Source organism: Pyrus communis, chromosome 8 (assembly GCF_963583255.1).
Source record: "Pyrus communis chromosome 8, drPyrComm1.1, whole genome shotgun sequence".
NCBI classification, from domain to species: domain Eukaryota; kingdom Viridiplantae; phylum Streptophyta; class Magnoliopsida; order Rosales; family Rosaceae; genus Pyrus; species Pyrus communis.
Genome location: NC_084810.1, coordinates 13,098,301 through 13,112,267, shown reverse-complemented (window position 1 = coordinate 13,112,267; position 13,967 = coordinate 13,098,301). Strand labels below are relative to the sequence as shown.

Here is a 13,967-nt window from a genome sequence, read left to right as displayed (position 1 = left end):
TGCATCTTGTGACAAGCTATTGTTGGATCAATGTCAGGCATATCAGAGGGTGACCATGCGAAGACATCGCGATTTTCTCTAAGGAAAGCCGTGAGCTTTTCCTTTTTTGCTGAGCTCAGATGTGAGCCGATTCTAGCCGTTTTTTCGACTGGTGAGGGTCAAGAATGATGTCATTAGCGTCTTCTTTAGGTTTCCATCTTGATTCATCTTCCAGGGCATTGTCTACCTCGACGCCATCTTCTTGACCTGCCTGCTGTAATTGCTATTTGGCGAAGGTGGAGTCTTCTTTTTGCACTTTAGTTGCTACTACTATCGCGAAAAACTTCTTCTTCAACATCTTGAGAACTTGTACAGTGCATCACCTGGACATGGCTTAGTCGCCTTTGATTTCTCTAACTATTCCTTCCGAGATGCAAAATCGGATTTTCTGGTACTCGATCGAGGTTACAGCTCTAATCTTTACTAGTCATAGTCGGCCTAATATCCTATTATGAGGAGATGGGTCGCTGACGATCATGAAAGTCTGCAATGAAACAATCGGCGGGCTGGGTACATTGAGTGTGATAGTGCTAATGGCAGTTAAGGTGAGTCTGTTGAATCTGGTCAAGATTTCTCCTTTACGTTGGATCATGCTCTCAGGCCCATCTTCTGGATGATTGACAATTGTAGGAGGTTGACTGAGCTGTCGTTTTCCACCATGACTTTATAAACGATGGCATGGGCCAGTTGTACAGAAATCACTAGGGCGTCGTCATGGGGAAAGTTTACTCCCTCAGCATCCTGCTCGGTGCATCCGATTATTGGTCCAGGTACAACATCTATGGCTTGAACCTGATTGACAGATCTCGCCTGCTGGATCTTCTTTTTCTTGGAGTTATTGGTGGCCCCCAGATGCTTGGATTCGGCACAAATTCCGTTGATTTAGATTGTCTTGGTTGGGGGTTTGGCATTGGCATCTGCTTCTCGCCTTGGCTGGGTAGCTGGTCTATCAACATATTAGTTGCACTTGCCTTCCTTCACGAGTTACTTAAGGTACCTTAGCCATATGGTGCAATCATTAGTTGTGTGCCCAGAACCTCTGTGGAATGCGCAATATTTAGTTTGATCTATCTTAGAGGTGTCACCTTTTAAAGGTGGCAGCAGCTTGAACCATGGCTTATCCTTGAGGTCGCGAAAGATCTGGCTAACTGGGACTGAGAACTTGGTGTATGTCTTGGGTGCTGCGCCCCTCTGACTAGGGTCTGGTCTCTACGTTTGTCACCTATCTTGTTTTTGTTATCGAGTAGTTTGTTGCTCACTTTCTTTTGAGTCGATTCCGCGTTTTTGTGCGGCTGCTCAAGTGGCTTTTGGGAGTGTTTTTCTTCATCCTAGAGGGAGTGCTTTTCTGCCAAAGCATAAAAGTTTGCCAGGGATAGGTTCTCGCCCATAATCAATTCTCAGAAAAATGGGTGATCTGCTGGGAGTCATTTTCGGAAAGCTGAACATGTGATGCTATCATCGCATCCGACGATCTTTACCTTTTTTTCCTTGAATCTCTTGACATAGGTGAGGAATGACTCATTCATATCCTTTTTCATGCTGAAAAAGTGGTTAGACCTCTTCTTGATCGAACAGTAAGACAAATATTCCTTAGTGAAAACCAAGGAAAGTTCATCGAAGTTCCGGATTGAACATGGCGGCAAGGTGTAGAGCCAATCTTGCACTTCGCCTTGTATCGTCGTGGCAAATATCTTGCACATGAGAGCATCATTGTTGGCGTAGAGGGTCATGGCACTTTGGTAGTGCATCAAGTGTCTGTCTGGATCTTCATCTCCTCCAAACCAGGTGAAATGTGGTGAGATGAACTTTCGCGGTGTCTCCGTCCGCTCGATCTCGTCTGTAAAGGGTGACCTGCTCATGTTGGCCACGTCTTTATGGAGGGCATCGTCGGTAGTGTCAATACGCTGGAATCCGTGCAGCTACTCTGTTACGAGCCTTTGTACTTTCTCCTGGATTTACTCCTAGTGAGGCAGTGAAGCCTCCAACTACCCCTGGTCCATGTTGCTTTTCAGCATGTCCTGCTTGTCTATACCGCAATCATGGTGTACATGGTTCTAACTGTGCTGCTTACCATCACGCCTGGCGGTGGCTGTTAGTGGAACTTAGGAGACTGCTCATGTGCTATTCTCTATGCGTCATGCAACTGCCTACTCTGTTGCCTCGTAGAAGAATCTCCTTGTGGACCTAGCCTCGTATGGACGCTTATCTTGGAAGGTCTTGAGTGCTCGTCAAAGTGTGGACCCAACCTCGAATGCACACTAACTCGTGAGCCAAGTAGGGAATAAATGCTTCTCTACGCATCTAGGCAGGAGAACACGCATCCCTAGGGGCCCAAATGAGAGTGTACACTACTCGAACGCTCGGTTCGTGGTGGGCTGAGCGGTTCTTTGCCGGGATTTCGTTGGAATGAGTCACGTTCTTCTGTCATTGTCCTGCTTTGGGACACCTCATTTGGGGCACGCTGCATTTTGATGCACTCGAGGAGTTGGTTCACCAAGGTGGTCTGCTGTGCGATGGTGTTCGTCAAATTGACGACTTGCTGAGGCAAATGGTGCTCCCCATTTGGATTGGAATAGTCCAGATAATGGGTGTCTCCATGCGTGGTGGAAGTATAGTGAATTGCAGGTACAAAGCTTGAGCCTAGAGCGGCCAGCCCTGCAGAAAAGTGGGGTGTAAGTAACCCTGAGTCGATCGTAAGACCTGTGGTCGGAATTTGGACCACTGGAGGTGTCCTTGAAATGAGTTGGGCCGCAAGTCGGGTCGTAGGAGCAGGTCGCGGAGTGTGTTGGATCAGTTCTTGCTCGCCTTGGATCTGCATGGCTGTTGGGCTGCCATATTTTAGCCTGTTGGCTCAGTGGCTTGGGCTTAGGCTCGGTGAGCTGCTTGGCTAGTAGTAGCTGCCGAATTCTGGGCTCAAATTCGGGCCTGCTGCTACGTTGGGTTGGGCCTTCTGCCCAGGGCTAGCTGTGTCAGCTGCCAAGTTTGGGGTCTCCTACCCAGGGCCTTGGAAGTGGACCTAGGTCTTCTGCCTAGGGTTTGGTGAGAATGGTGTCGTGGCCTGGTGGCCTTGCCGTGGCTGCTAGGTCACAGCAAAGGTGGTGCTCCGTGGCAATAGGGTTTTCCTGCCGTCGCGTTGAGCCTTGAGGATCTTCGTTGTGGGGCCATGTCCTCGTCTCCACTTTCCGGTCCAAATCCTTCCACGTATGGGATTTCGTTCGTCGTAGTTTCTGAATTTCCTACCATTGTATCCTTTCTTGAGGGATTGATCAAGAAACTTTTCTAGGAAAAATTAATTGATACGACGTGTGAGAAATTCAACGTAACAGAAAATTCAAGAAACTAATGCGAGACGTTTCTTCGAGTATTTTGAATCAACTCTCAATGAAAACACCAATTTGTGGATGCAAATTTCTGCCGTCTTCAGTCTTGACGAAAATACATCTGCAAAACAATCAACACCTTTGATTAAAGACCTAAGCCTCACGCGCCCCCGAGGTGGGGGGGGGGGTTAGGTCAACGAATCTCCGATGCTTAAGTTAGTTTCTCTGAGAGAGTAAAGTGTTTAAGGTTTTTTAGAGTTGCAAAAGCCTTTTAAATTTGGTAGAATGTGGGGTATTTATAGGGTTAGGGCCGACCATATAGGGTTTAGTGGAGAAATATTCTCTAAATATTCCCAAGATATTTAATAGGAGATAATATCTTGAGATAATAGGGTAATAATCCTTAATTGAATTAAATTAGGATTACTTACTTGATTGAAGTCAATCTTCAATTAGGAACGTATTAAAGATAGGATTTGGATAATTAATCCGTATCTTTAATTCCTTGCCAAAGGCAAATGAGCTGTGGGCAGTTGTGTTCAGTTGCTGAATCTTTCAGGGATGTGAGCTGCGCGCGGGTGCATTTGAGAAACCTACCCATTTATTGAGGGCAATCTTATCCTTTTTGAATAAAAAGTCCACGTGTCGCCTCTAGAATTTTTGGGATTATTTTAGGCTCCACACCTATCTTTCTTTACAATGAGGAATATATCTACCGACTTCTTGATGTCCTTTTATCCCAACCCTAATTTTCTGTTAAACCGAAAGTGCTTTTCGCGCTCCAAAATAGCCTAGGCTCTAATTGACCCGCAACGAAACGACGAGAACTATTTTTCTCTAGAGCTTATGCAAGCTTCAGAATCAGATTCTTCATCTCCTTGGGGTTCGGGAGCAGCCATGAGGCAGCCTCGACCTCCTCCTGCTTAGCTCGATCTCTCCCTAGATGTCGGAGAAGAAATGGTTGACGACAGTGGATTTAACATCGGGAACAAAATTGGTGGCCGATGCTGCTCTTGGGTGGGAACTTGGGTTGTGGCAAACGGTTTGGCCTGGGTTGAGTGGGGAACTTGGGAGGATGCTACTTCCTTATTTTTTTCTTTTAGATATTTAGATTTTTTTAAAGGCTTTTAAATTTAATTTTCACTAGTACAAAAACATATTTGCGCGACGGCAACTTGTGCGATGGAGCAAATTGCATCGCACAAAGTATATTTATGGAATGGTGACAACAAAACGTCAGGCAAAGACATTTTGCGCAACGTCAGTTTGCGTCATGCAAAACTGTTTTGTTGGACAAAGGTGTGCATTCGTCACGCAAAATAGCTTTGTGTGATGGAGGTTCACATATGTCACGCAAAACATTTCACATCACTTAATCAGTTTGGGAGGTAGAAACTACAAACCCAGTTGCAGCAACTACCTCCCTCCCCCATCTCTCTTCAAAACCTTCTCCAAACCCTCCCTTGCTCTTAAATTCATCATTCAAATATTTCATCTCTCTTCTCCTCCATTTCCTCTCCCTTCCTTGATGTATTCCTATCCAGTAAACAATTTGATTTTGTATATGTACCTTTGCCTACTTGCTATGCCATTTTTTGGTAATGGTGGAGTTTTGTGGGATTGGATTTTTAATTAATCTTTATTAATTTTACCTATTAAAAGGAGTGAGACTGTAGATATATTGTTGAAGACTTGTTTGGGCTTCATTGGGAATTAGCATTTGAATACTTTACACGGAATAAATTGTAAGAAATGTTGGTTTCCCCTTGAAATTTCCTTGATTTGTGCTATATGGTTGAACTGAGGGTAAATCCAATGCACCGTAGGTAATTAAGAATTATATAGAAAACCTACAGAAGCCATGATCTTCAAAGCTAATCTTATCCTCACGATTGAATTCTCAATGCTAAGCTATTGACAATAGGTTTTAGTTCAATAATGAGCGGGTTGATTTTTGTGAGCAGATGCCATATTTATGTAGATAAACAATGGCGACAATTCTCCTATAAATCCTTGTAGAAAATCAATATCGTCTTCCAATTTTAATACAAATAAGTAATTCGGGATTCATTTTCAGTCTAAATCCTTTGTAAACTTGAAGACAACCAAAACATCTTTCAATAAGATTTTTCGTTTGTAACCGTTGAAAAGTTTTGTCCCATTACTTGATCTCTAAATGTTTGTTTTTTTAAATTTTTTGAGTATGTGATCTCGAAGTATATACAAACAAGTTTGACTGTTGGATCGTTGAAATTATTTTTGTAGAATGCATATCCCATCAAGTTCAATGATATATATATATATATATATATATAGACACACACATATATATTTATTAAGTAGCTTTAAATTTATTATTATAGTTCGGATTGGGTTTTTTGTTAGAAAAATAAATTGTTGTGTTTTATGTAAAAAAAAAAAAAAAGAATTTGAAAAGAGTAAAGTCACATTTTCAATAAATTTTATAATATTTAAAAAAAAAAAAAAAAGAATGTAACTTGCGTGACGTCACAATTGGGTCGTTGTGCAAAAAAGCTTTGCGCGATGCACCAACCAATGCGTTACGCAAAGACTGTTTATGCGACATAGCAACCAATGCGTCACGCAAAGGTTTTTTGCGTGACGGACCAACCAATGCGTCACGCAAAGTTTGTTTGCGCAACGAACAAACTGCATCGCGTAAAGTTTTTTTGTGGTCCACTAGTGTAAATATTTTAAATTGAAGGTTGAATTAATTCATTGTATTCATATAGGATCAATAAGTGTATCTGTAAAAATCATCAAAATCGTGATTTTTCGTTTATAACTGTCGAAAATTTTTGTCCCATTACTTGATCTCTAAATGTTTGTTTTTTGTGATTTTTGGCTTATATGATCTCGAAGTATATACAAACAAGTTTGACGGTTGGATCGTTGAAACTAGTTTCGTACAATGCGTATCCCATTAAAACAATAGATTCACTAACACTTGAGTTTATTTATACTTTCATTAAGGATAACATAAGATTTTGTGGTATGCACTAGTGTAAATATTTTAAATTGAAGATCGAATTAGTTCATTATACTCATATATGGTCAAGGAGTGTAGGTCTAAAAAATCGTCACAATAGGAATTAAAATAACCGTTAAATCATGATTTTTTGTTTATAACCGTCGAAAAGTTTTGTCTCATTACTTAATCTTTGAATGTTTGTTTTTTGCGATTTTTGGCATATGCAATCTTGAAGTATATACAAGCAAGTTTGGCGGTTCGGTCGTTGAAACTAGTTTTGTAGAATGCATATCCCATCAAAACAATAGATTCACTAACACTTGAAGTTTATTTATTCTTTTATTATGTATAACATAAGATTTTGTGTTATCCACTAATGTAAATATTTTAAATTGACGATCGAATTAGTTCATTGTATTCATATACGATTAAGGAGTGTAGCTGTACAAAATCATCAAAATCGGTGTTAAAATAACCGTTGAATTGTGATTTTTTGTTTATAACCGTCGAAAAGTTTTGTCCCGTAACTTGATCTCTGAATGTTTTTTTTTTATTATTATTATTATTATTTTTTTTTTTGTGATTTTTGGCATAGGCGATCTCGAAGCATTACAAACAAGTTTGATTGTTTGATCATTGAACCTAGTTTTATAGAATGCGTATTCCATCAAAACAATAGATTCACTAGGAGTTTATTTATACTTTCATTAAGTATAACATAAGATTTTGTGGTATCCACGTGTGTAAATATTTTAAATTGACGATTGAATTAGCTCATTGTATTCATATAGGATCAAGGAGTGTAGCTGTAAAAAAAATCATCAAAATCGAAGTTAAAATAACCGTTAAATCGTGATTTTTCGTTTATGACCGTCGAAAAGTTTTATCCTGTTACTTGATGTCTGAATGTTTTTTTTTTGCGATTTTTGGCGTATGTGATCTCAAAGCATATACAAACAAGTTTGATGGTTAGATCGTTGAAACTAGTTTCGTAGAATGCGTATCCCATCAAAACAATAGATTCACTAACACTTGGAGTTTATTCATACTTTCATTAAGTATAACACAAGATTTTGTGGTATCCACTTGTGCAAATATTTTAAATTGACGATCAAATTAGTTCATTGTATTCATATATGATCAAGGAGTGTACCTGTAAAAAAATCATCAAAATCGGAGTTAAAATAATTGTTAAATCATGATTTTTCGTTTATAACCGTCGAAAAGTTTTGTCCCGTTACTTGATCTCGAAATGTTTGTTTTTTGAGATTTTTGGCGTATGTGATCTCAAAGTATATACAAACATGTTTGACGGTCGGATCATTGAAACTAGTTTTGTAGAATGCATATCCCATCAAGTTGAATGGTATATATATATTTATTAAGTAGCTTTAAATTTATTTATTTTGTACGTATATCACTTAAGAAATTGAATGATATGTATATTTATTAAGTAGCTTTAAATTTATTATTGTAGGTTGGATCGGGTTTTTGTTAGAAAAATATATTATTATGTGTAAGATCCCATATCGCCTAGGGGAGTGATTCTTATATGTATATTCCAATCTCTACCTAGCACGAGGTCTTTTGGGAGCTCACTGGCTTCGGGTTCCATGGGAACTCAGAAGTTAAGCAAGTAACGCGCGATAACACTTCCATGAAGGGTGACCCACTGGGAAGTTCTCGTGTGAGTTCCCAGAAACAAAACCGTGAGGGCGTGGTCAAGCCCAAAGCAGACAATATCGTGCTACGGTGGAGTCGAGCCCGGGATGTGGTGGGGGCCTGGGCCGGGATGTGACAATTTGGTATCAGAGCCTAACCATGGCCGTAGTGTGCCGATGAGGACGTCGGGCCCCTAAGGGGGGTGGATTGTAAGATCCCATATCGCCCAGGGGAGTGATCCTTATATATATATTCTCATCTCTACCTAGCACGAGGCCTTTTGGGAGCTCACTGGCTTCAGGTTGCATGGGAACTCCAAAGTTAAGTGAGTAGCGCGCGAGAGCACTCCCATGATGGGTGACCCACTGGGAAGTTCTCATGCGAGTTCCTAGAAATAAAACCGTGAGGGCATGGTCGGGGCCTAAAGCAGACAATATCGTGCTACAGTGGAGTCGAGCCCGGGATGTGGTGGGGGCCTGGGCGGGGATGTGACAATTGTGGGGCCCGGGCCGGGATGTGAAAATTTGGTATCAGAGCATAAGTTGGGCAGTATTGTGTTCATCACAAGTGTGATGTGAGTATTCTTGGTTTTTGTGCCTAATGTTCGAATCTCGCCACCTCGTCGAATATGGAAAATATGTTAGCTTTTCTTCAATTTTGGGCAGTTTCGTGGTCTTGATGATATTTTAGAAAATCATTTTGGCACTTGTCCTTAGAATTAAAATGAAGTTATTTTTGTGGAAGAAATGTGTAGATTTGAGGCAAATTGATAGCCTAAGTTAATGTATTGATAATCTTGTATCACCGGAGATTTTACCAACCAATTCCATCATCATTCTTCCATTGTTAGAATTGATCCTTTTGAGATTGGGAATATCTGCTAGTTTTGATTCCTTGGTAGTATTGTTAGAATATCACCTAATAGAATTCTTGCGATGTCTACTTTTGTTAAGACTCTAGAAATGTCTCATGTGGCAATGTGGTGCTAAAGTGGTAACACTCGGCGGAAGAACATGTTGGGAAATTACTTTTGGTCCCAGGTAGTTTAATATTTTGTGATTTTACTTTTTGATCATCAAGAAATCTTGTTAGATTATTCTTAAATTTTGCCTCTCTATTTTTGGCTTGGGACAACGTCGGAATTGTTTAGTTTTTTATTTTTTATTTTTTATTTTTTTTTATCATAATTCATCACTTTTGAAATTATTCGACTTTTTGATATTAGTTTGCATCAACTCTGTTCGTACCCTCAACTTCAGCTCCTGGTATTAAAGGTAATTGGGTTGATTTAGAGTCACCAGTCTATTTCCCATATCATTTCGGATAGGGACAAACTGTCCAGGAAGACCACTTAGACATTGAAATTGTACATTTAATCCAGATATTTTGTACTCTAGATTTCATGAACTTGTTTTGACCCTCAAATTCTTGAGTGTTCTTTTAACTTTCTCGACATGATTTCTCGCTCAGTTGGTGAGGAACTCATGATATATCGACTTGACGGGTGCTTGCGCCACTTTCATATCGATGCTAGTAGGAACAATTGAAATATAATCTTATTGCGAGTTTACCAGACTTACCAAAAAGAATTCTAAACAACTTTGAGTTGTGGGGACGTGAACGCCGAAACACTTTTTGCAGCCGAATTGGTGCACCTTGGGATAGTACGGTATCGTAATTGAGTTATGAGTCGTACAATTTAGGCATATTCGCACGGGAGGAACAAAATGAGATTTTGGTATCCTCGGGAACTTCTCACTAGTTGTTGAGATGACGATAAGTTATCGATGTTACGGGCTGCTGATTTAAATGTCAATGGTCGAATTGTTAGGTTCACTAAGCAAGTGGGCAAGACCGCTCATTTTCAGCAACATTTACTAGTTAGCTATGGTTTGGACTCATTAGCGAAATTCTTGACACGACGAATGTTTAGCAAGGTCCATTTTCGTTTTGGACTTTGATTTGTGTCGTGTAAATATTTTTCTTATAACATTGTTTTATTTATATGGGTATTACACTATTATATAGGAAGAATGTGTGAGCTTGGAGGCATGAAAGATGAATAATTACATTACGACGGAACCTATTTGACAAATGAGTATTGCGAATATGTATCTGGATGATCAAGATTATGATATAGAAAATTATGATATTGGTTAATGTTACCTGTGAGGGTAGTGTGCAAGTACAATTGAAACTTGAATCAACGATGTATGTATATTTCCCAATGAGGGGCAAGATGGTAATATTGCACCCTCGGGAATTTGTTACTTGCTTATCAGGACAAGAGTAAGTTGTTGGTATTACGGGCTGCAGATTGTAATATTGAAAACTTAAGTGAAGTTTTCTATTTTTGGAGTTGTTTTCAGTACAGCTATTTTATTCACTTTATTATATACGTACTTCGACATCGCGTTGTTATACATCTATTGTTCTACTTTATGTTTATAAAGGACTGCATATTTTAGTATTGTACTAAAGGAGAAGGAGAGGATGAATTGGAGGCTTGAAACTCTAAATCGTGACGGAGCGACATTTTTCCCACTCTGACTTGATTTCTTCATTAGTACATATATTTTATTCTTCCCCATCTTTGAATTTTGCGTAAGAAATGATTTTAAATTTCAGGGACGAGATTTTTTAAGGTGGGTAGATTATGACAACCCGTCCCTAATTTTACGTTTTTATTAATTTTAAAAGCATTAATTTACGAAAAATGCCCTAGAGGCAAGGACTTTGACTTCCGTTGACCATCGGTTTGAGATATGTGGGACTTATACTTTTGGCATATCCTTGTAGTACTCGTTGGTACGAACGCATAGGCGAAAGCCGTTTGCGAGTTCGAATTATAACGGTATAGTTACGGACATTCGAAATTGATTATTCAAGGTTTAGTTTTAATTAAATTAATTCCCCACCTTGTGGGGTGAAGACCAATCAGAAATTAGGAAAGAAGAAGAAGAAGAAAAAAAAGAAAAAAAAAGGGGAAGTAGCCTTCCCGTCGACCCACAACCACTACGAGTTCCCATTTTCCAAGGCCGATTCCGGCCAACTTCGGTGGAGTTTTTCAACGCCACCACCACCATCTTGAAGCTCTCATTCCCCTCTAGAAAACTCACCCAAGGACCACCTTGATTAACCATGGTATGTGGCGGTTGGAGGCCATGAAAGTGGAGGAAAATCAACAGTGCTCCGACCACTCCTTTCGATTTTCTGGAAAATCGGCAATGCAGTGGCCAATGCCACCACTTGGGCTTTGTAGCCCATCACCCCGTTGGACCACCGTAGAAGACGAATCGACACCGGGAAGCTTTAGGCACCCGCCGGCTTCGTGGGCAAAATTAACTATCTTCCATCCACTTTTGGACTTCGTGGCAGGTATAAAAGTTGTTCCTCTCTTTGAGATATTTACTTTTGTGAAATTTGAGAATTTTTGGAAATAGTGAAATTTTCTAGCGAACTGTGGCGACCGGCCACCAAATGCGGCGACGCGTGGGCCGAGACTCCACTTGACCTTCCTAGGCTAATTTTGAAGCCCGATTCCATATTTGACATCCATTTAGTGAAATTATGATGTTTAATATAGTTTCATAGTTGACCACCTAGTTGGTCATTAAAAGGTCCTTGCATGAATTGACGATCCGACCGTTGGATCGTCACCAAACTTTAATACATTATAGTATGTAATATTTGAGGATATTTGAAATGTACGGATTAGGAATCTGACGTACGGACCTTCCTGAATTAGATATGTAAGTTCATAAAATAAAACGTTGACCGCCACTTGCTTTGGCAATAGGCGGAGATCCACCCGTTAGATCATAATGAAACTTTAGTCCGATGTTTTAGAAGCACAATGTGAATCTTTGGAAGTTATGGATTGAAAATCCAATATGCGGATCTTCCGGATCGAATTATACATGGTTGTAGACCTACTGTTGATCCTTGATCAACAGTTGACTTGTGGTCAATGGGTCTCAAACTATTTTAGAATGTCCTTGATGATGTGCTTTATGTGAATTACGTATCCTATTGATATATGACTGATAATTCCACAAACATTTATAAATTGAATTTCATCTAATTTCTATTAATGCTTTAGAGGCCTAGCGTGAACTACGAATGGCTTGATCTCTGTTTAGGGTACGTAGGCAATCTAACGAGATGTTAGATGTAGCCATACAAGATGTGAGATTAAATAATTGAGACAATAGCTTTGTTTAGGGAATTGAACAATGTGAGGGACATTGGTGTAAAATGTGAGTTTTAACCTTATGTGTTGGTGGTTAAATGTTGGTTATAAATCAATGTGTGAAGAATCAAGAAATTTAAGTAAGGAATCATAAGTATTGATAGTTAATTAAACTAGTGTCTAGTTGGGCTTGTCACCGATGATTACGCCCGAAAATAAATAGTTCAAGAGTAGGGAGTTACAGTTTATGCATTTTATGCCATATTATATATGTATATAATTGAAAATGCTATGACATGGTGGAGTATTAGATTGCATCACAGTATATCCATATGTACATTACCTGCACATAATTATTGTGAATGTTTTGAAGGTCAAAGGTGAACACATGACACCCAGGTAAGTTCATGTGAGTTTATGGTATTAACAGAAATGATTGAGTTATGGTATGACTATATTGATGTTCTAGGCAACTCCAACTTTGTCCTACTGGTTGCATATGAATTGTACATGTTGTGTTGAGATGTGGTTAGAGCTCATCAACCTGCACCCCAGTGTTAATGCTCTCGCCTAAGGATAGGGCCTAGCCTTTACGTGATTGTTCACCTCCCGCACCACATGCTCACCTTGGATCCAAATTTGGTGCCAGCCTGTCGTACAGACCACATTAGGTGGTTCTGACTCGTAGGTGACCTGCGATTCGTCGCACAGCCTTCACGTGATCGTATCACTTGAGCGTACTTATTTACACCCAGCCTGTTGTACATACCACTTTAGGTGGTTCCAACTCGTGTGCAGGTATACTTATTGATGAGCTCTTGGCTAGCATATTATTGAGCTATTGGCTAGCATATTGATGAGCTATTGGCTAGCACGTTATTGAGATATTGGCTAGCATATTGATAAGCTATTGGCTAGCATGTTATTGAGCTATTGGCTAGCATATTGATGAGGTATTGGCTAGCATGTTATTGATAAGCTATTGGCTAGCATGTTATTGAGCTATTGGCTAGCATATTGATGAGGTATTGGCTAGCATGTTATTGATGAGCTATTGGCTAGCATGTTATTGAGCTATTGGTTAGCATATTGATGAGCTATTGGCTAGCATGTTGATGAGCTATTGGCTAGCATGTTATTGAGCTATTGGTTAGCATGTTATTGAGTTATTGGCTAGCATGTTGATGAGCTAGCATGTTATTGAGTTATTGGCTAGCATGTTGATGAGCTATTAGCTAGCATGTTATTGAGCTTAGTGGCTAACATGTTGATGAGCTATTGGCTAGCATGTTATTGAGCTATTGGCTAGCATATTGATGAGCTATTGGCTAGCATGTTATTGAATTTCTTAATATTATTAAATTTCTTACTATTATTTTATTGTTTTTCATATTTGTAGGTCAATTATGATCTTCAAGACATATCCCCCAAGGCCATGGCCTACTTAGAGGACACCTTAGCAACCCGGTACAAAAATTGGAAGAGCGATCTTCATGTGCATTTTAAGCTATGGGATGATGCGGAGATTGCTCATCTAGAGGGTTGCCCAGCCGAGTTGGAGGACCGGCCAGAGGATTGGGAGTGGCTCTGCAAACATTTTACGGACTCAAAATTTATGGTATGTACATAATATTTTAATAACAATTTATTACTGTTTTAGTTATTTTTTTAAGCTTTTTTTAATAATTTCTTTCAAATAGTTGCACTAACATGTATGTTGTGTGTTTAACAGAAGAAATTTGTTGCTGGCAAGAAAGCTCGG

General features: G+C 39.6%; 1 protein-coding gene across 1 annotated transcript; it reads right to left on the bottom strand.

Moving 5' to 3' along the window:
* Window positions 1–1,463: 1,463 nt before the first annotated feature.
* LOC137742976 (uncharacterized) lies at window positions 1,464–1,898 on the bottom strand. The gene has a single exon (XM_068482902.1). It carries the CDS (start codon window positions 1,896–1,898, stop codon window positions 1,464–1,466), a length of 435 nt encoding a protein of 144 aa, XP_068339003.1.
* Between the last annotated feature and the right edge of the window lie 12,069 nt (window positions 1,899–13,967).

Excerpts from the sequence above, each read along its gene's own strand:
- LOC137742976 (XM_068482902.1), bottom strand. The coding sequence starts at position 1,898 with ATGAGCAGGTCACCCTTTACAGACGAGATCGAGCGGACGGAGACACCG.